The following is a 22,637-nucleotide window of genomic DNA, read 5'->3' as shown; positions in this document are numbered from 1 at the left end:
TGATTCATTGAATTGATTAAGTGCCATCAAGTCATTTTTAACTTCTAACGACTGCATAGATTTTCCTATATTGCTGATGTGGAGGTTGAGATTCATTGTTAAAACATGTTTGTTTGCTTATTTATATTATATTGCATTATACATATATAATAAGTTAATAGTTCTAGCAAGATAAGAACTTTGGATTTCAAGCTTGCACTGCTGCCTGGTATACCACATTAACCTTGTTCTGAGTGTTAATACACTTTACTTGCTACTTTGCTGTTCAGTTGAGATACAATTATGCATCCTTTTCTTTGAGGATTGGTGTCGTGCAGAGATACCTTAGAAATGTAGTTTTCTGGCCAAGAAAACATTACTTCCAACCAACAAGAAGGCTTTTAGTAATCGCTGGTTGTCATTGCAACATCTGATACCTTTCATTTTTCTCTTTTTTTGCTATATTTATGCAACAGAATACATTTTTATAATTTTACAAATATACAGCTGGATTAATCTATTTGCATAGATTACTAATAGGTACTAATTGATTGTGGCAGGAAGGAACTAGAAGATTTGGAGAACATCAAAAAACAAAATCTAATTTGCCTAATCATGTGAAGGACTCAGAGTAGATAGAGATTGGAGTCATATATGCAATGCGACCTCTCTCTGGCCCCCATGTGGGAGGTCTGAAGGATTACTACCCTTGTATATTCAGCTCTGAATATCATCTGGGCCTGAAGAAAGCAAGGAACATGTCACACCAGTAGTTGTGTTTGCATTCATGTGAACATGCATCTAGCTCCCTTCAGACCTCCCACCTGAATGTTTGGAAGCAGTGGTGAATCTGCTTTTAAGACTTCAGTATGTTCAGGTGAATGTCTAAAGGAGGGTTGTAAAGCATTCCAGCTTGATACAAAACAGAGTACACATTTGTTTTTATTCCTCTCTGTGGTGTTTGAAGGGAACTTGAAGAAGAGAAAAACAGAGATATATGGACTGCGGAAACTCCTCCGGGTAGGTATTCCAAACCTTAATACAAAACCCAGCTAGCTTATATACATGTTTGAATCAAGGTGAGACATGCTCAATCAAGGTGAATCATGACTTAAGGAACATGAATAATTGATTGTTGATGTTCTCGTCTTTTTCAGGACCTAGTGGTCTTCAGCCTAGTGTAAACCTAGCACCCATTACAGTCCATGATTCTGACAGTGAAGATGAAGATGAAAACATGGCAAGCTCAAGATCCTGTATCACAAACAGCATTGCACAAAGTTACTCAGATGGAGAGGAAAGACTTAGAGATCCAGTGGAAATCCAGGAGCCCTTAGGTGAGAGTTTTAATTTCCTTGGGTATGTAGAAAAATAATTTCTGTGTTACAAAATGAGTCTGGGTAGCGCTTCAAATTCTATTGAGAAGAGAAATTTTGAAATACCAAAACATTTGGAAAACCAAATGCACCAGTATAGAATAGATAGCACCTGGCTCAACAATAACTGTGAGAGGCATCTCAGAATCTTAGTGAGAAGGAGAAGGGTGGTATAAAAATTTGATTAAATAAATAAATAAATAAATAAATAAATAAATAAATAAATAAATAGTGGACAATCACTTAAGTATGAGCCAGCAATGTGTTGAAGTTGCCAAAGAAAGCCAATGAAGTCCGAGGCTGCATCAACAGAGGGATAAGATTATGTGAAGTGTTAGTACTGGTTTATAGTGCACTGGTAAGACCACACTTGGAATATTGCATCGAGTTTTGGTCACCACGATACAGAAAAGATATTGAGATTCTAGGACTACAGAGAAGAAGAACAAAGATGATTAGGGGAAGCTAAAACATACAATGAACAGTTGTGGGAACTGGTTATGTTTAGTCTAATGAAGAGCAAGGTTAGAGGAGACATGATAGCAGTTTTCTAATATCTGAGGTTTTGTGGTTTTTATCTAATTGTGTGTTGCCCAAGTCACTTTTGGTGAGAAGGGCAGTTACATATCTTTGATTAATAAATAGTAAATAGTATAGCTTTTCAAATCCTATTTTAATAGGATGTTCACACTTTTTATAGGACGGGTTTTGGAACCCCGAGAGATGGCATGCCAAGAATAGGAGACTTAGGGGATTTTTAATTAATTGTTTTAACCGTTTTTTTAAGGGGAGTTTTTTTAAGGGGAGTTTTAATGGGAATTTTACGGGGAGGGTGGAAATTGACGGGCTTGGGTTGGGGGGGGGGAGGGAGGGTGGGTGTTGGGGGAAACCCCTCGGGGAGGGTATGTCCAGTCCCAGCACGTGCTCACGACACTATTTCAGTTGATCCGAAGACGGGGGGAGGGGTTTGTACAGAGCAGAGAGTGTTATCCCATCTGTACGGTAAGTGGGAGGGGCAGATATGGCAGAGGCAGGGGGCCGTATCGTCCTTTGGGAGCACGTGGTCGATGTTTAAAAGCGATCACGTGCTCCGGCCCCCCAGTACTCACTCGTTCCCCGGATGGTCAAGACCCTCAGAGCTTGGGTCTTCGGCTGATGCTCTGCAATGCCTGGTCCGTGGTCAACAAGGCTCCCCTGATTTGTGACCTTATTCAGAGGGAGTCCGCGGACTTTATGGGCATTACGGAGACCTGGTTGGGCGCAGAAGGGGGTGTACCCCTGGTTGAACTGTGCCCTCCGGGTTTCCGTGCATTCCATCAGCCGAGGACCCAAGGTAGGGGTGGGGGGATGGCGGTTGTGATCAAAGAAAGTCTGGAGCCGAGGGAGTCCACTGTTCCTCAGATAGCTGGCTGTGAATCCCTCCTTGTGAAATGGGGCCATCGGAATCAGATGGGGCTGTTGATCACGTACCTGGCTCCTTGCTGCGTGACTACAGCCCTACCTGAGCTACTAGAGGTGCTTGCTGGCGTGGCGGTTGAGATTCCCAGACTTCTAGTCTTGGGGGATTTCAACTTGCCATCGGCCGGCTTGTCATCAACGGTGGTTCAGGAGTTCCAGGCCTCCATGACGGCCTTGGACCTGATTCAAGTAACTGATGGCCCTACACACATTGGGGGAGGCGCGATAGACTTGATTTTTATCTCTGGTCAGTGGGTTAATGATCTGGATTTAGGAGATGTAGTGAAAGAACCGGTGTCATGGTCAGATCATTTTCTTCTTCGCCTAGACTTTCGGACCGCCGCTCACCACCGCAGGGAGATGGAGCCAACACGTTGGTTCCGTCCCAGGCGCCTGATGGACCCGGAGAGGTTCCTGACGGAGCTTGGGCCGTTCCCTGAGGATCTTGCCCACGGCACGACTGAAGAACTGGTTGCGGCTTGGGAACAGGCCGTGGCTGGGGCTTTGGACCGTGTCGTGCCTTTGCGGCCTCTGACCCGGCGTAGATCTCAATTGGCTCCCTGGTTTTCCGAGGAGCTAAGAGAGATGAAACGCCGGAGAAGACGCCTAGAGAGTACCTGGAGGTCCAGCCGTTCCGAGGCTGATCGGACACTAGTGAGGTCTTTTACTAAGACCTACCTAGTGGCAATGAGGGAGGCGAAACGTTCCTACGTTTCCACCCTCATTGCATCGGCAGATAACCGCCCGGCCGCCCTGTTTCGGGTGACCCGTTCCCTCCTTCATCAGGAGGGATGGGATGACCCCCTACAGGGACGGGCTGAGGAGTTTAACGGTTATCTATACGATAAAATCGTTCAGCTTCGGGATAGCTTGGACCAAGATTGCGATGATCCAACCGAGATGGCGGAGACACGTCTTGTTGAGGTTATTTGGGATGAGTTTGATTCTGTGGCTCTCGAGGACGTGGACAGGTTGCTGGGGAGGTTGCATGCAACTACATGTTTACTGGACCCATGTCCTTCCTGGCTAGTGCTGGCTGCTCAGGAAGTGACACGAGGCTGGCTCCAGGGGATTTTAAACGCTTCTTTGGTTGAAGGGGTTTTCCCCGCCGCCTTGAAAGAGGCGGTGGTGAGACCTCTCCTGAAGAAGCCTTCCCTGGACCCAGCTATTTTGGGAAACTACCGTCCAGTCTCCAACCTTCGCTTTGTGGCGAAGGTTGTAGAGAGTGTGGTTGCGTGGCAGCTCCCCCGGCACCTGGAGGAAGCTGTCTATCTAGACCCGTTCCAGTCCGGCTTCCGACCCGGTTACAGCACGGAGACGGCTTTGGTCGCGTTGGTGGATGACCTCTGGAGGGCCAGGGACAGGGGTTGTTCCTCTGCCTTGGTCCTATTAGATCTCTCAGCGGCTTTTGATACCATCGACCATGGTATCTTGCTGCGCCGGTTGGAGGGATTGGGAGTGGGAGGCACCGTTTATCGGTGGTTCTCCTCCTATCTCTCCGACCAGTCGCAGACGGTGTTGACAGGGGGGATGTCGTCTGCGAGGCGCCTCACTTGTGGGGTGCCTCAGGGGTCGATTCTCTCACCTACCCTGTTCAACATCTATATGAAGCCGCTGGGTGAGGTCATCAGTGGTTTCGGGGTGAGTTATCATCTGTACGCTGATGATACTCAGCTGTACTTTTCCACCCCGGACCACCCCAACGAAGCGGTCGAAGTGCTGTCCCGGTGCCTGGAAGCTGTACGGGTCTGGATGGGGAGAAACAGACTCAAGCTCAATCCCTCCAAGACGGAGTGGCTGTGGATGCCGGTACCCCGGTACAGTCAGCTGCATCCGCAGCTGACTGTTGGGGGCGAGTTAGTGGCCCCAAAGGAGGTGGTTCGCAACTTGGGCATCCTCCTGGATGGACGGCTGTCCTTTGATGAACATCTGGCGGCCGTCTCCAGGAGGGCCTTTTACCAAGTCCGCTTGGTCCGCCAGTTGCGTCCCTTCCTTGACCGGGATGCCTTATGCACAGTCACTCACGCTCTGGTTACGTCTCGGTTGGATTACTGCAATGCTCTCTACATGGGGCTGCCCTTGAGGTGCACCCGGAGGCTGCAGTTAGTCCAGAATGCGGCTGCGCGAGTAGTAATGGGAGCCGCTCGTGGCTCCCACGTAACACCACTGCTCCGTAGTCTGCACTGGCTTCCTGTGGTCTTTCGGGTGCGCTTCAAGATTTTGGTTACCACCTTTAAAGCGCTCCATGGCTTAGGACCCGGGTACTTACGAGACCGCCTGCTGTTACCCTATGCCTCCCACCGACCCGTACGCTCTCATAGAGAGGGTCTCCTCAGGGTGCCGTCCGCCAAACAGTGTCGGCTGGCGGCCCCCAGGGGTAGGGCCTTCTCTGTGGGAGCATCGACGCTCTGGAATGAACTCCCCCCTGACCTACGTCAAGTGCCTGATCTTCGGACCTTCCGTCGTGAGCTAAAAACCATACTTATTTATTCAAGCGGGACTGGCATAATAGTTTGATTTTAAATTGGGGTTTTATTAATATTCTTAAATATTTTAAATTTAATTTTAATTATTAGCCGTTTTTGTAATTTTGATATGTTTTAATTTGTTTTAATTGTACATATTTTGTATTTTATCTCCGGCTGTACACCGCCCTGAGTCCTTCGGGAGAAGGGCGGTATAAAAATTCAATAAATAATAATAATAATAATATAGACGCAGGGTATACTTACAGCTTCGATCACCTTAACAGCAGCCTTGTTCAATAAAGATTCCTTTCAGAATTAATATTGGAGTACAGGCTATACACTACTGAAACTCTTCTGTTTGATTAATTGTAACCATTAATTGGACAAATCGTGCATTATAGGGCACCAATTTTTGAATCATCATACTTCAAAAAATGTCCAAAATCCAGGGCTCATGAATTGTGGTTGCTTCAGTGTTGCTGTGTGGCCATACTGCCGTGATCACACCTTTCCAACACTCCCTGCCAGTTCGTACAAGAAAAATCAATGGGCAAGCCAACAGGAAGTTGAAAATTGTTTCTGTTCCCACTGCTTTTTTGCCTTCCTAAGGCCATTCTGTTTCTCTGGTTAGGTAAGGAAATGTCTCTGAAACGATGGCCCAGCAGATTATAGATGTCTAGTTTGTTTTAAAAGGAGTTTATAATTAAATCCAGTCATGGATTGTATTTTGAGTTTAACTAGATCTTGGAATTTTAAATAAATAAGACAGGATATTAAACCGAAGTTTGAGGGATCAAATCATACTATAAGTTCTCTTAAATTCATACAAAGGAAGACACTGTGATTTAATGTGGCCGTTTTCTCTCTCCTCTTGGGTTTTAATGAGGTGAAGGGAATGTGCGTGTTTCAGAATTTATACAGGTTCATTTGCAATAATCTGAACTAAGCCATTAAGTTTTACAGTAATTTGTAAAATGCTCAATATGTTCAAATTTGTTTCAGAATGATAATCTGACAGATCTATGATTCCTTGATATTATATTAATATCAAGTATATTTATTTTTTCCCCTTTTTTTTGAAATAACACATACCTTAGCATTTTTGTTGTATAAATTACCGTATTTTTCGGACTATAAGTTGCACTTTTTTGTCTCTCAAAAGGGGGTGAAAATGTCTGTGTCTTAGACCAAATATTGCCAAAACTCTGCCCACCTGCCAGCCATTTTTTGGCCTCCGCACGTCCTGTTTTCGGGCCTTTTTCAGGCCTTTTTTTAGCCCATTTTCAGGGGTTTTTTGGCCTGTTTTTGAGGCTTTTTGAGCCCATTTTTGAGGCTTTTTTCAGCCTGTTTTCCGGGCTTTTTTTGGCCCATTTTTTTGGAAAAAAACAAAAAAGTCTAGAAAACAAAAAAGGGAAAAGTCCCCAAAAAGCCTCAAAAACGGACCAAAAAAAGCTTTGAAAATGGGACAAAAAAAAAAAAAAAACCACAGGAAACAGGCTGAAAAAAAGGCTGAAAAGGGGTAGGCCAAAAACTTTTGTTGTTGTTGTTTTCCTCTTCTAAATTTAGGTCCGTCTTATAGTCAGGTGAGTCTTACCATCTGAAAAATATGGTATAATAGTTACAGAAAAGGATGATGAAGTAGGTAATTTTAGTTGTATCTAGGAATTTCAAACCTTCACAATATTTACTAAATTTACAAATGCCTTAACATTTAAACTTTACATCGGTTTATGGGGAGGCATAATGACTGTTAATACTTAACTAATTTCAGGAAGTTTTTAAAATGCGGGGATGGATTTCCAGAGGCCCATGAGTTTGGATGGGGAAAATATTACAATGAGGGGTCCTTGGTGTTCTGAGAGCTTGGTTGTTTTCTTGCAGATGTTTCATTACCCTAACTAGGTAACATCAACATCACTAGCATTGATATCTGCAAGAAAACAACCAAGCTCTGAGAGCATCAAAGACTCCTCATTTCAACCTTGAGCAACAAAAATTACAACTTTTACTTTTCTCACCTCTAACTCAAGTTTAGGGTTTCCAACAGAATAATTTGTGGCCTTTAAATTCCAAAACCCATTTGTTAATTTCAGTAAAATTCACTATCTAAAATTATTTGATTTTTTTTTTAAAAAATGTTTTGATAACTATGGCAGTTACACAGGGGCCTCATGCCTCTCCTGCCCTGACAAACAGCCTGTGCTTCAGCTCTCCCTACCTGCCCATCTTTGCCCTTTTTGACTACCCTCACTCTATTTGTTGGCCCCTGCTATCCCTCGCTGACCTTTGCTATCTTAATTCCTATCACTACATAGCTTTTTATCCTGAGTTTTCTATTCTAGTGAACCTAAGACTTACGTTTATGTGTCCTGTGTCCTGTAATTGTCTGCGTTGAAGGCTTTGCATTACTTTATATTGCTCTTCTGCTTTTCCAATATTGCAGCCGTGAGTGGTAAAGGCAAAGCTCCACTTCGGAAAAGATGTAGTGCCAGTCGGGTGAAACTTTTTCTTTCTGAGGAGAGCAGCTGTGAAAAGGGCTGTCAAGTCACCAGTGAGCAGATTAAAGCAGATATGAAAGCAGCCAGTGATGTGACCACAGAAAAAAATAAAAACAAAGATTGTAACCCAAGCTGTGGTGGGGATACTGGACCTCCAGGAAGCTCGTCCTCTGCTGCTTCTCAAAGCCTGGAAGATGTCAGGAAAGCAGATAGCTCTACTGAGTCCCTTTCTGTAGCTGCAGAGGATTCTGAGAAGTGTCTCTGTAGGAATGAAGATTCCAGCGAACGGGATGATGAAGAAAATTCTTTATGCTCCAGGTGTTCCTGCTATGTGCCTCAGAGCCAGCAAAAGAGAACTAATGGTGCCTCTGATGATGAATGTCCATCTACCAGTGGAGTCTGTGATACAAATGGACCATCTGTGGGAGGAGCAGAACTTTCTCTGAGAACATTAGCAAACTGTGATTCCTCAGGGGAAGCCAATAATGAGAGGACTGAGGAGGGTGTCTGTGGGACTGCTAATGAGGAGGACAATACTTTACAGCAAGCACCGTTTGAAATGGAATACAATGAAGATTATCCTCGTAGGCCTTTAACAAGAGCCAGAAGTAGACTTACCCATGTGCCTTTGGTGTCTCAGCCAGGTAAGATTACATTATGTAAATTACTGTCTTGTATAAATAGTCTTGCTTTGTCATCCTAGCTCCAAAGAAGTATAGAATACAAAAGTGATATATTATTATAATAGCAGACATGCCTTCTTAAAATTATTATCCCAATTCTTGTATTAACAGATCTGCATATGAATAGAAATGGAAGAACGAAAGCTGCTTTGGAATGACATTTTTGAGTTGATTTCATATAGGAGTCCTATTATGGTATTACATTGTAGTTCTATACTTGTTTTCATCAGTATAGTTCTTTCAATGATATTCTCTAACCACTTTAGTATGACTCCCATAGAACCTGTACTATTCCCTAAGAATTTTAGCAATGTTGAACACCTTCCCAATAAGGTGAACCAAAAAATACTGTCAGCACACAAAAAAGATATTGTTAACCATGTTCTATAGTCAGTTCTTCAATTTAAAATATATACTCGGGGAAATAAATATCCAATGGTAATTCCTGCATGTTTCATCTTTCTTACATGATTATTCATTTTCCAAATTAAAGGTACTGTATTTTAATTATTTATTTATTTATTTATTTTTCAAATTTATATACCGCCCTATCTCCCTAAGGACTCAGGGCGGTTCACAGGCAGTTAAAATACATATAAATACAGATTAAAAACAACAATTAAAAAACTTATTCTATTGCCCAAATTTAAAATAGTATAAATAATAAAAACCCCTTAAAACCCATAACTTTAAAATCTAATCCAGTCCCGCGCAGATGAATAAGTGTGTTTTAAGCTCGCGACGAAAGGTTCGGAGGTCCGGAAGTTGACGAAGTCCTGGAGGGAGTTCGTTCCAGAGGGTGGGAGCCCCCACAGAGAAGGCCCTTCCCCTGGGTGTCGCCAGACGGCACTGCCTAGCTGACGGCACCCTGAGGAGTCCCTCTCTGTGAGAGCGCACGGGTCAGTGGGAGGTATTTGGTAGCAGTAGGCGGTCCCGTAAATAGCCTGGCCCTATGCCATGAAGCGCTTTAAAGATTGTCACCAGCACCTTGAAGCGCACCCGGAAGGCCACAGGTAGCCAGTGCAGTCTGCGCAGGATAGGTGTAACACGGGAGCCACGAGGCTCCTCTATCACCCGCAGCCGCATTCTGACTAACTGAAGCCTCCGGATGCCCCTCAAGGGAGCCCCATGTAGAGAGCATTGCAGTAATCCAGGCGAGACGTCACGAGGGCGTGAGTGACCGTGCATAAGGCATCCCGGTCTAGAAAGGGGCGCAACTGGCGCACCAGGCGAACCTGGTGGAAAGCTCTCCTGGAGACGGCCGTCAAATGGTCTTCAAAAGACAGCCGTTCATCCAGGAGAACGCCCAGATTGCGCACCCTCTCCATCGGGGCAGTGACTGCCCCCAACAGTCAGCCGAGGACCCAGCTGACTGTACCGGGATGCCAGCATCCACAGCCACTCTGTCTTGGAAGGATTGAGCTTGAGCCTGTTTCTCCCCATCCAGACCCGTACGGCTTCCAAACACCGGGACAGCACTTCGATAGCTTCATTGGGGGGGCGCGGGGTGGAAAAGTACAGCTGGGGGTCATCAGCGACAGCTGGTACCTCACACGAAGCCACTGATGATCTCACCCAGCGGCTTCATATAGATGTTGAACAGAAGGGGCGAGAGAATCGACCCCTGCGGCACCCCACAAGTGAGGCGCCTCGGGGCCGACCTCTGCCCCCCTGTCAACACCGTCTGCGGCCGGTCGGAGAGATAGGAGGGGAACCACCGATAAACGGTGCCTCCCACTCCCAATCCCTCCAACCCGCGCAGCAGGATACCATGGTCGATGGTATCGAAAGCCGCTGAGAGGTCTAATAGGACCAGGACAGAGGAACAACCCCTATCCCTGGCCCTCCAGAGATCATCCACCAACGCGACCAAAGCCGTCTCCGTGCTGTAGCCGGGCCGGAAACCGGACTGGAACGGGTCTAGATAGACAGTTTCATCCAGGTGCAGGGGAAACTGATATGCCACCATACTCTCTACAACCTTCGCCGCGAAGCGAAGGTTGGAGACCGGACGATAATTACCTAAGACAGCCGGGTCCAGGGAGGGCTTCTTGAGGAGGGGCCTCACCACCGCCTCTTTCAAGGCGGCCGGAAAGACTCCCTCCAACAAGGAAGCGCTCGTAATTGCCTGGAGCCAGCCTCGTGTCACCTCCTGAGTGGCCAGCACCAGCCAGGAGGGGCACGGGTCCAGTAAACACGTGGTGGCATTCAGCCTACCCAACAACCTGTCCATGTCCTCGGGAGCCACAGGGTCAAACTCATCCCAGAAAATGTCACCAAGACCACCTCAGGCGCCTCATCTGAATCGCAATTTTGGTCTAGACCGCCCTCAAGCTGAACGATTTTATCGTATAGATAACCGTTAAACTCCTCAGCACGTCCCTGCAACGGGTCATCCCGCTCCCCCTGGTGAAGGAGGGAACGGGTCACCCGAAACAGGGCGGCTGGGCGGTTATCTGCCGACGCAATGAGGGAGGAGGCGTAGCAACGCCTCGCTTCCCTCAGTGCCACCAGGTAGGTCCTAGTATAGGACCTAACTAGTGTCCGATCAGCCTCTAAACGGCTAGACCTCCAGGAGCTCTCTAGGCGTCTTCTCCGGCGTTTCATTGTCAATTATAATGACAGTAGGAATTCTGAATGCCTCCATCATTGTTTACGTGGAACGCAAATGATTTCTACCACAATGACTGTCATCCTCACATCGTTGCTTCATTGCAATTATACAGACAGTAAAATAACATATATGTTTCAGCTGTGGAGGTCCAAAATATGAACATTTCCGGGGCATTTTTGCTTTGAATCATATCTGTGGTACTACATCTGGGCTTGTATAATTTACTTTTGTTTGTAAAGTGACATAAGAAACAGTTAAATCTCTTGGGAAGTACTACTTCCAACACTTTGGCAGTTATTATCACTATTATGAAGTAAATATTGGTTAATTATTAGTTACTCTATTCCTTCTGTAATCTGAGGTTTGATATGGCAGTTTCATATTCTCTAATGCATTAACATATTTAAATATTTAATCCTAAAATGTTTGCATTACCTAACTTACACCTGGAATCATGTCATTTTATTTAATTGTACAGTACACATCTAATCCCATTTGTGCAAGTCATATATAGAAAATACTATGTAGAACTTTTCCTGCTTTCTGTAACAGACTAAATGAAACTTGGTAAAACTTCAGCCAATTATTTGTGTCATTTTAACATTTTATGGTTTTCTAACACCATAAAATTGTGCTATTTCATTTTCTTTTCTTGGATTTCGGGATAGACTGAAATGTTTAAAAAAACCATTCCAAAAGAAGTAGTTCTTAATATTTTGTCACATTGACTGGTCACTGCCCACCATTCTGAAATTGATTTTGAAATCTTAATTCTATCTAGCAATTTCGAAGGAAATCTTCAAGATACATCATTATTGTCAGTATTTTAAAACTGTCACAACTGTAACCAATCATTTATTTTATTTTGCCTTCTCAGAAGCAGCCAAACCAAAATCTCGACATTCAGTGAAGAGAAAACGGACAGCTGACAAATCTACAAGCACCAGTGATCCTGTGATTGAGGATGACCACATCCAGGTGAGTACTTTGGGTCAGAATTATGGACAATCAGTCAGATTGTTGATTGACACTTGTCTTTTCTAAATATATTTTCTTTCTAAGTTGATTGCATGCAATTTACACTTCAGTATCAGCCAGAGTAGCTAGTGTTTTCCCGTTAAGAACGTTGCAGATGCCAGGAGAGAAGGAGAAAGATTTTCTAAGAAAAGAGAATTTCAGATATAGATCTCCATTTTCAGTGCTGCCCACATTTTGTCACCCCGCATTAGGTATCCTGGCAATTAATAATTTGACTGGTTAATTGATTTGATGTGGTCCATGTAGTAGTTTTTAACTCTAAAAAATAAATTCTCTAGGTTTTAACACTAAAATCAAAAAACCTTGTTGGAATCACCTTGACTAACTGTGGCATAACAGACCTGGTGCTGAAAGACTGCCCTAAAATGATGTTCATTCATGGTATGTACATTTTGTTTCTTTTTTCTTAATATACATCAGTATCAATACATGAACAGTGAGGCATCTGTGTATCATTCATTTGAATACAGGTAGTAATGATAATATTGATATTATTTGTTATTTAAATCATACTTATGTAATTGTAATAATATTCTTATACATTTTTGTATTAAAATATAAGCCTTCATTATTTAATTGTTCAACATTTTAGTCCCCCATTCTAATAACAAGAAGTATCATTAGAACGTACATAGTATCACCATCTTTCAACTTCTAATCTTTGTGTGTAGCTATTACTTTTAATATATTATTTTTAAAATGTGCATAATAACATTTCCCGTATTTCTTGTGTCTGCCTCTGTATAAGCTCCTAATATAAAGCCAATCTTGTGTTACAAAACATTTCCTCTGTCTGTCATCTCTTGCCCATTTTAATATTTCAATTCTTATATGTTTTTTGACTTGCTTCCCAAATTCTTCCCTTGGGTCTTCATCTCTGTCTACCTCTTTCCTGGTTAGCTTAGATATTTCTTCCATCTGTACTATCTTTCACTGCCAAGCCTCCAGAGGATTTGTCCAACTCTCCATTTTCTTTTCAAAGATATCTTTCTGTTTATCCAGTCTCATTTTTTGGTTTTTTAACATGAGCTTTCCCTGAATTGCTTCATAAGTTTTTATTACCTTCTCCCTCTTATCTTCTTCTTTTGTTTGTTTATTTAGTTCTGCCTTTTCCCCTGGTCTCTCCATTGTCTCCTCTATTTCCTTGGTTTTTTAATCATTATTCCTTGTGGAACACTTTCTAACTTCCCATTTACGTTAGTCCATTATTTCTCTGTGATTCCTTGTCATAGTATGAATTCTTTGAAACATCGCCACCAATTTTTTTGCAACCAACTTGTTTCCCTCTGCTAAAACATCTTGCCTTCTTTTTTGATAAGTCCAAATATCGCTCAGTAATCTTTCAATGTTCTTTCATTGCCCCAGAGTCCCAATTATTTTTGCCCTCAGAAAGTTAATCGGGAAACCATTTACTCAGTCCTGATGTTGCTCCTCCAGAAATACAGTAATACGGTTCTTTATGCCCCACAGTTAGTCAATTTAGCTCTTTTTAGGTAATCAAGGAAAATTTCCAAATATCTCCTTAAGTCCCCACCATAAATTCAATCATAACTCCTGATATTTAAAAGTCACTTTACTTAAATGTCTTCTGTATTTTCAATATTAGAGCTCCAATAGTCATGGAATAGATAAGTATAAAGCAATAGATAGCACAGCAGTCCTACAGATGTTATTTTCACTTTCTCCTGTGTCTTATCAGTATTTTTCTTAGGGATGTAGGGATGTATTGTATTCCATTCACCAGTAGATGGCACCTTCCATTTAACTTCACCGTTGCATAGATTCTAACAAGTTCCATTTGTATTTATTCAAACAATCAAAATTCTGACAGTAATTTCAGCATTTTAAAATGCCTTACTGCCAATAAAAATTAGAGATCCAATCTTTCTGTGTTTTTAAAGTTTTTATGTCTGTAATTGTTTGCTGCTTAAACAAACTCTTCAAAGAGTCTCTTTTCTAGAGTTAATTTTTTTGGGGGTAGGTTTTAAATAGGAAAAAAAGTCACCTCACCCAGTTCCAGTCACTGTTCATCCACACCGCTCCAGCACAGTTTCTTCGGCTGCCCAAGCTTCACGGCAGCCATAATGGCCGCCACTCCTCTTTGTTGTTGGCTGAGGGGGAATTAGCCCTGGATAAAGTAAGAGAGCCGCTGCTCTTCATGACCTGCAGGGCACTCCTCCACTCTTTGTCACCCTTACAGGGTGACTTTAGCCCCTTATGGGGCCCTCCAATGAAGGGATTTGGCATGAGTTCGCTGAGTCCCAGTTTTCGCTTCTGATAGCATCGTGATATCAAGCAGAAGTCATACATTTTGTTTCTTGAAGCTTGAGAAATATTTTTGAAATTTGGTGGAAATTATGGAGTAATCTTCTTAACGAGCTGAACCATAAAAGTCTTTTAAATCAATAAACAAAATAAATAATATGGTTTCTCCATGTCTATAAACATGCTCTATTGGAGAAAATCAGATCAGTAATAAAATGTAGAATTATAGAGTTAATATATAGTGATGGTTTAGGTCATCACATTCAATCTCCTCAGTACAGGAGGTTAATCTAGCTGCTTAAGTACATTCCATGAAAAGGTATCTACTGCTTCTCTGGTTATTTGGATACACCATTATGGGCTAAATGCATTTAAAATGTCACTCATTACCTCTATTCCTAGTTAAGTAAATAAAGAGGCTCATGGATGTAAAGATTTAAAACATTCATACCAGTGAGGTTTGCTACTGATTCGCACTGGATCAGGTGAACCGATAGCGTTGGCAGTGGGAGACTCCGCCCACCTGTTTGGACTCTTTTGCGCATACAAGTGCACACGTGCACATGAGTGAACCAGTAGCAACGGGATTTGGAACCCACCCCTGATTAATACCTTTGTCTTGCCCTCAATAACTCTTCTAGGTTGGTGACTCCCAACTGTTGCCTTTTCAAAGCAACTTCATGCAAAGTAAGCTAACTGTCCATGCTAAACTGTTTCATAAAGCTTGGCAATCTGAGATTAGTTTCTTCATTTCGTCTCCCACAGCTGTAATATTAAATGACTAATTTTTATGTGTAATTGTTTACTTGGTTGCTTTTTCCTTTTAGCCACCAGGTGTCGTGTTCTTAAGCACTTAAAAGTAGAGAATGCACCCATTGTCAATCGTTTCGATTATGCTCAGTGCAAGAAATTAAATATGGATCAGGTCCTAGATCAGATACTCCGGATGCCTCCAGAAAGAAACCGGATTATTTACCTTCGTCCAATGCAACAGGTATGTAGCTAGTTGTCACTTAAGCAAAAGAGTTTGTGTATTGTTCTATACTCCGCTATTTTTTCTTCTTAGCATAAGAAGACTACTAGCATAAACTGACTTTAACGGCATATTTTAATTGATTTTTTTATTCATCTTATATTTGTTGCACCATTATATCAGTACTTCCCAAACCTGCGCAAATTACCCAAAATGGGCACATATCTTTTAAATAAATGTTGTTTCTCACTTCTATAAATATGCTCTATTGGAGATCAGTAATAAAATATAGAGTAGGGGTTTTTTTGGGGGGGGGGTAACGACACATAAATCTATCGCTCATATAACAGGGACATTTAAATTATACTATGTTTAGTAAAATAGATTCAGAAATCTTCAAAAGTATTCTTTATGGTGAAAATTACTGAAATTATCTGTCTGCAGAAATGTAGTTTGCTATTTTCTGTTGTTAGAAGCATGTTGTTCCCCATTTTACAGGTTGACACACTGACTCTTGAGCAAAAAATATTTAGTGGTCCTTATCCATATCATATATGTGTCATTCATGAATTCAGTAATCCTCCAAATGTTCGCAATAAAGTCCGGATTCGCAGCTGGATGGACACAATAGCAAATATCAATCAGTAAGTCAGCTAAACATGTGCTCTTTATCGCCAAACATTTTTGTTTGTGTTTCTGTTTGTGAGCACATGCATTCCTCAGAATTGAATGGGACAGACAACTTCCAGCTTCAGGATGATGGCATTGATTTTTTCAAATAAAACAGTTGGTCTGATTTGGTTCAGGTAGAAGAAGCCTGAAATATTAATGGCAGTCTTTAAAGTCAGACATCTTTTGAAAAATTTTGTTCTTTTGGAGTTTTAGAAAGAACAGTAGTGGTAGTATTATTATTTAAACTTTTATGCTTCCCAACTTGCAATGACTGAACACCTTACAACTATGAAAGAAATTACAATCAAATCAATAAAATATAAAATTTAAATATAAAATGTGCCCTGCCTGATGAAATGAGGGATCTCACACTTTCTTGCCAGAGCTCTGGGTGAAGAGCCAGTAGATACATACATTCATGTGTGCATGTATAGTTTGTGTGTGTTTGTGAATGAATAGGTATCTATATTAATACTTTCAGCTTATATTTTACACATGGAGGAAGGTTAAATCACACTCTAGCACAGCTGTACTTGTTACGTTATTGCCTGTAAGAGGAGTCCACAAATTGATTCCCTTATATGTTCTGCAATTACCCTAAATATTTACTTAAGTAATATTCTAAATCGAATAAGTCGATAAAATGTATGGGAGTTGAAGACGAACAACTGCCAACAAAAGAGGGAGGCTGGGAATCATGAGTTAAGATACATCTGTAGAGTGTCAGTTTGGGAAAGTCCTGTTTGTAATTTCAACATCTTAGATTGTTTTTGATAAATACCTTATTTGCATATGTTTTCTTCATTTGGTCCTTCAGAGAGCTTATTAAATATGAATTCTTTCCTGAAGCCACACGAACAGAAGACGATCTAAAAAAATATACAAGATATCCCTGGGGGAGAGATATTTACACTCTAGAAGGTATTACAGAGAACTTGAAAGCAGTTATAAAAATTTCTTAAGAAAAGATTCTCAAATTATAGCCTATATGTTAGACAACAAAAAATAGCTCATTCCAGCTTTAGATTTTTTAAAAATTATAAATTACATTTAAATTTTAAATTGTATTTATATTTAAATATTCAAATATAGATTATATTTAAAATTAATTTATTTTTCATGATGAAAATGTGAAATGCCTGCAAGGAAGAAAAATTTCAGTTGATATGCATATGGTATTACAAACGTTTAGATTTCCTTAGTTCAGTACAGTTCAGCAAAGCAAAATGACAGCACAGGAGAAGAGCAATTTCCTCCTAGTGGCAGACTTCTCTGTGTTAAAAGTGACATGTGTGCCACAACAACACATAATGTAAAGGCATAGAAGGTATATGTAGGCCATGTTTCACCTATCAGTGTGTAGTCAGATACACAAAAGAGGTGCAACTTATATGTCTCCTCATCCTATTTTGTATATCTTGCAGATAACCAAATATTTGTATTATTTTATGAATGCTTCTTCATCAAAGGTTTAAGACAGTTGTAGGCAAGACAAGCTTATTTCAATTGAAAAAAGAAGTTCAGAGACCTATTTTCTGGCTGTTCTGCTGTAGGTGTTGTGGATGGAGCTCCCTATTCAATGATAACAGATTTCCCATGGTTGAGGTCCCTGAGGACAGCTGATCCTAATGGCTATGCAAGATATGATTTTGAAGATGATGAAAAGAGTAAGTAAACGTTTGAGTGCCCTGTGTTTACCAGGGAACTTGAAGCATTACATAATAATGTAGTTTCATTTTAAACAAAAGTAATATATTTACAGTGTTACAGGGAATATCTTTGCCTGTGTACTTCTTATTGATGTATTTATGTAATTGTTTTAAATACTTCCATAGCAGTAACACAGTTTGAAGTGTTCATTTAGGCTTTGCAGTCCCTCTGTTTCAAACTCTAGATCAAAGCATCCATATCCACAGTAGATGTTTGTCTAAACTTGGCTTGAGCACAGCCTGGGAAAGATTCTTATCACTTATCTTGTAAATGGCTCCATAGTGAATTGCATTTAGGGCGTTTTGCCTGCAGGAACTGCCTTTCTGTAATTTATATCCATTATTCTATAACCTGACTTCTGGAATGTTAGAGGATATTTGCCATTCATTATCGAATTGCTAAGCTCATTTCTGAAGGAATTGATAAGATATGTGTTCATGTTGTAAAATGCCATCCTTGCTAGCTATTCAGTAGCTGACTTTAAAGCATCAGTTAAAGCAAATTTTGGAATAGCAGTTCCAGTCTGCTGGTATAGTTATGTGTGTTGCCCTGTTTGTCTGTTGGGGTATCAGCTGACCTTCCTAAAGAAGTCAAATCTGGCTGCAGCAATTTATGGCTTTAGATGAATTTGGGTAATTTATATAGGAGTGTCTGTAGCTAGTGCAATATAAAATCCAGAATATGAAGGTAGTTAATTTTGGATAAAGAACACAGGTTTGTTTTTGCATTCTGCATAACATCCTAGATTTTTCTTTTAATTTTCTAAATCAGTTACGGTATTTCTAAAAAAAATTCCTGAAGCAATATGTCAATTATCGATTTTTTTCCCCCATGGTTAATTGAGAAAGGAATTTAGAGTACTAAAGTGTAGGAAGGTATTCTAGACTGTATTTGTATCTTTTCAAATTCTATAGATGTATATTTGAAAATATTTTATATGATATTGGCTTTAAGTAGCATTGAAGCCCAACAAGAAAGGAAAAGGTCTAATCAAGCTGGGCTTTAAAAGGACATTTATATATCTCATAATAATTCAAATCATGTTATTAATTTTTCAATGGGAAGCTATTTTTATATGATAGATTGTTAAATACGAATGCTTATGCCTGATGTAGCATTTATTATGGATTTGTTTTAAATTGTCATTCCAGTGACAATTAAATTTGTTTCCATTCTCTTTTTCTTTGCATCTAAAATTAGCTACTATTTACGCTCCCCGGAGAAAAGGACAACTGTCAGCAGATATCTGCATGGAAACGATAGGTGAAGAAATCTCTGAACTCCGTCAGATGAAGAAAGGGGTATTCCAGAGGGTAGTTGCTATCTTCATCCATTACTGTGATGTTAATGGAGAGCCAGTAGAGGACGATTACATCTGAATGCATCCAGCTGCAAGCTCTCTCGGAGCCTTCCTGTGTTTGACTGGCATTGCCAAAGCATAGAAACCAGATGGATTTCACCCACTGCTGTAGTGCACTGAGAAATCTTCGAATTTATGTGGTTCACGATTACCCCAACATCTATTGGAACAATAGTAAATGTATCAGGAGAAGTTGCAGTGAATGCTGAGGACCCTACATAAAAAAAAATCCTCATGAAGTTGACTTTATTTCATATGTTTATATTATGAGATTTAATTCAAATTTTATTTTAATGAAGGCAATTAATTACGGCAAAGCAAAACATTTGAATTTCTTAGCTCATATAATTCATAGCAGTATTTTTGTTGGTTTGCCAGAAGCAAAACCCTATATATGCTGTGTTCAGGAGTCACAAGAGTCTTTTAATCTGTGCCTTCCCCCACCATGCCCCCCTTACACATCTAAGAGTCCATTCTGAGTAAATTTGTTGAACAGCTTTTTGAGTCTTGTGCATTTTTCAAGGGGAAGTGAAATTGGAAGACCTTAAACCACTGTCAAATGGCAGAAGGGGAAAAGAGCAGCCATGCAAATGATTTGTAGAAAGCTATCCCAGAAACCAAATTAAAATCAGCCTGAGTGTTCAAATGAAAGCACAGGTGGGATAGAGGGTTCAAAAGCAATAAACTAATAAATGAATTTCCTCTGTTGCAGTTTTCTTCTTTAGTAGGTATTACTTTCAGGAAAGATGCAAATATATTCTTTTTAAAAAAACAAACAAACTAGTCCACTTACATAGTTTTCTATGTATGGCTGCTCCTGTTACTTTTGCCTGAATTCTGTGATGCTACTTTTTACATCTATTTGATTGGATTTACCCAAAACATGTTTCCTGAGTCCATTTGGTATCATAATTCTTTTCAACATCCTCTGATAGGGACCGAAAAGTCTCAAAAAATAATATCTTGTGTAATAATTTCTATGCTTATAACTAGTATCAAAACCAAATAATATTGCCAATAGTTATTGTCCTGTCACGATATTTAATTCATCTGAAGTTTATAGCATTTTACTATATAATAATTAGATAAACATTTTGTTGAATATGTTCTTATGTTAATGGATGCGACGTTTATTTCTATTATAACAACAATCAAAAAGAAGAATTGCACTTCAGTTCCATTGTTTATTTGCTGTGTTGTGAACTCTGAAAATGACAGCATATTCCTTTCTTCTCTGGATGGCCTTGAGATAGCTAAATTAGTCGCATAATTAGGCATTTCAAAAACAAGATTACCAGTTTGTCTCGAGTAATATATTGACACTGAAAGTTAAATAATCAAAGTTCAAAAAAAACACCCATTTCTTAATAGCAGTTAGCTATGAATAGGTTTCCTGCTCAGCAAGTGGAAATGTATGGTGATTGGTGTCCAATCGTGTTTTTCTATTATGTATGTCTCTAGAGAGCTTATCTCTCTGCTTTTTCATGCTGGTCTGAAGCAATAATTATACTTTTTGCATTCATTAGTGCCACTGAAAAGAGGGGTGTGAAAAGCAAGAATAAAAAGAATAGTCAAGGATTTACGTTCTATATTAGTACAGAACTAAGCCCCATGATAAAAGTTGGCTTCATTTTATTTGTATTTTTTTAATTGTATAAACAATAGGAATTTGTATGTATATTTCTCTGTGGTTGAGTTGTGTTCGATGTGAGTGTCAGTGTTTGCACACTAGCGTATACGTATACTGATGTCATTTGACTTCTATTTTGCTTTTTATAAGAGCAATTAAAAGAGCATTGAAGTTTAACTTTTCAATGGTGACCTTTCGAAGACTGATGTAACCATTTCAAACTATCAAATCATTGGTATTTCCTTTGCAAACCTCTTGGGCCTAAGTTCATGGTTGATATATTTACATTCTATTATTCCATTAGCAAGTGTTCATCCCTTGTGTTAATACATTGGCTTTAGTAATAGAACGGAGGAAATGTCCTCAAGCCCAGCCAACCACAGATTTTTTTTAATAATAATATTTATATTTGAAAAGGATAATTGTCACTTATGAAGTCTTTTACTTATCAGAACTCCTCAACCTTCAAATGTTTAGATGTTCCTCAAAAGTTCCACTGGTACACTTGTTAACTGATTATTTCTTCCTCCTCCTCCTTATCTGTATTTGTTTGAAATAAATAAGACCAGAAGTGGACTAAGCAAATAGAGAAACATTTCAGGCTACAAAGAACTTCTGGACACCCAATAAAAACGTAAGATATCTTAAAGGAACATGTAATCTGTTATAGCCACATTATGAAATGAATGATACTTTCAATTGCCTAGTTGCAATTTAAGATCCCAAACTCCCCTACTAAATTGTACTACAACAGAAAAATGGATACACATATGGGTGATAAAGTTGTCGAAGTCTCTGGATTCCAATACGAAGGATACCTCATGCTTGCACTTCATGTCAAATATAATGTCAACCAAGGAAGGTAAGGCTGTTTGAAAAGTAGTTGTGTCTTTTCCTTAAGCCAGCTTTTACATTGTGAAACTTTATTTGAAAAAGTTGGAAACATTTCTAAGGGCAAGTGATGTAGCACAATTTTATTTTAAATGCTCAAATGTTTACCAAGAAAGAGAACTATAAAAGTATACAGAATTAGGTAATGTGACATTTAGAGCGCCAATTGTTTTAAAAATTGCCTGTATTAAGATTTTCAGGAACAGATGTGTTAAACAACTTTTTTAGTTTATTACCAAAGCTGAAAGTCTTTGTAGGTTGACAGTTGTTTCTTGATGATTCTATACACAAACTCTCCCAGTTAAAATGTTGCTTTGCCAGCTCTCAGGCAAGGAACCTGAAGGAACAGATGGAGCAGATATAATATTAGAAAGCAAATATTTGTATAATTCCATGTAGCTATCTGTAAGAGGAAGCTTGTTAGGGCAAATCACTCCAAATGATATCACCCATTTAATGGACAGGAATCGAGAACAGTTGATAAATCAGTCGCAGAAGACTTAGTAGCCTAGAAGAACTTGGAGAATAGCCAACAAAATGTGTCAAGAGGAACTTTGCAAATGAATTAGGACAAAAGATAAAATTTTAAAAAATGAAACCAGCTTACGTCTCATTCAGTTCAGTAAAGTAAAGGAAAGTCTTGAAGTAATATGAAGCTCAACAGATCCTCATTTCCTGGAATACAGTTGGATGTACTATAAAAGCAATGATCTTTGGATTTTGAGATTATTAATAATTTTGATACTGTTAAACATTGAAAATGGTTTGTATCCCTCAACAATTACAAGAAAAATAAATAATAGCTGAGAAACATTACGGATCATGTATGGGATCGGACATTGCTGTATTTTGATTCTGTTGTTGTTATTGCTGGTGGTTTTAGTATTGACACTTTGTCCGAATGCTGAAGCTGTTCATATTTGCTTCAAGAGTGATCACTCTCCACTTGATGCTTTAATATTTCTTCCATTTTATTTATCCAAGAAAATTAATGGGAGGATTAAATATGATCATTCTTAAAC

General features: G+C 40.0%; 1 protein-coding gene across 1 annotated transcript in view; it reads left to right on the top strand.

Moving 5' to 3' along the window:
• FBXO38 (F-box protein 38) overlaps positions 1-22,431 on the top strand; it is a 45,843-nt gene extending 23,412 nt beyond the window's left edge. The window contains exons 13-21 of the mRNA XM_058167871.1: positions 1,137-1,316; positions 7,725-8,423; positions 11,954-12,054; positions 12,393-12,495; positions 15,207-15,373; positions 15,851-15,996; positions 16,842-16,945; positions 17,578-17,691; positions 18,935-22,431. Coding sequence (XP_058023854.1) covers positions 1,137-1,316; positions 7,725-8,423; positions 11,954-12,054; positions 12,393-12,495; positions 15,207-15,373; positions 15,851-15,996; positions 16,842-16,945; positions 17,578-17,691; positions 18,935-19,113 — 1,793 coding nt within the window. The 3' untranslated portion in view covers positions 19,114-22,431. The remainder of the gene's footprint in view (positions 1-1,136; positions 1,317-7,724; positions 8,424-11,953; positions 12,055-12,392; positions 12,496-15,206; positions 15,374-15,850; positions 15,997-16,841; positions 16,946-17,577; positions 17,692-18,934) is intronic.
• The last annotated feature ends 206 nt before the right edge of the window (positions 22,432-22,637 follow it).

The sequence above is a fragment of the Ahaetulla prasina genome, chromosome 2 (assembly GCF_028640845.1).
Source record: "Ahaetulla prasina isolate Xishuangbanna chromosome 2, ASM2864084v1, whole genome shotgun sequence".
In the NCBI taxonomy this organism is placed as follows: domain Eukaryota; kingdom Metazoa; phylum Chordata; class Lepidosauria; order Squamata; family Colubridae; genus Ahaetulla; species Ahaetulla prasina.
Note: the sequence above shows the minus strand (reverse complement) of the source record. Positions and strands in the feature narration are given on the sequence as shown.